Source organism: Penaeus monodon, chromosome 20 (assembly GCF_015228065.2).
Source record: "Penaeus monodon isolate SGIC_2016 chromosome 20, NSTDA_Pmon_1, whole genome shotgun sequence".
Classification (NCBI taxonomy): Eukaryota; Metazoa; Arthropoda; class Malacostraca; order Decapoda; family Penaeidae; genus Penaeus; species Penaeus monodon.
The window spans coordinates 19,148,143-19,148,549 of record NC_051405.1 but is presented as its reverse complement, the minus strand read 5'-3'; the positions used below and the strand labels follow the sequence as shown (position 1 = coordinate 19,148,549).

General features: G+C 36.1%; 1 protein-coding gene across 1 annotated transcript in view; it reads left to right on the top strand.

Moving 5' to 3' along the window:
* LOC119585934 (E3 ubiquitin-protein ligase TRIM23-like) overlaps positions 1 to 407 on the top strand; it is an 8,516-nt gene that overhangs the window by 6,812 nt on the left and 1,297 nt on the right. The window contains exon 7 of the mRNA XM_037934651.1: positions 127 to 304. Within this exon, the coding sequence (XP_037790579.1) occupies positions 127 to 304 (178 nt within the window). The remainder of the gene's footprint in view (positions 1 to 126; positions 305 to 407) is intronic.

Below are 407 nucleotides of genomic sequence, written 5' to 3'. Positions count from 1 at the left end.
TTAAACAAATTCACTATTATGATACAAATATTTTTTTAAATGTTTGTTTTGTTTACACATGGTTTAACATGGCTTTATCTGAAATTGTGGAATTTTTACCCTGAATAAATGCATCCAAATTTTATGGCAGATGGTAACAGTAGTTGTGGATGGTGAGCGAGCCATCCAGCAAGATGATGGAAGGTTGATAATGGCATCCCAAGACCTTTCTGCACGACTGGCACATGTCACCTCACAGGAGCAACAGCTGGCCAACTTGGCATCTCTGGTTCCAGATCCTGCTATCCCTATCACATTTACCAAAGTAATTATAACGCATCGTCTTTTTTGGGGGGGATTTTGATTTTTCTTTATATTATTATACTTCTGTAAATATTGTTTACTGTATGATGCTAGATTTTTTTCCT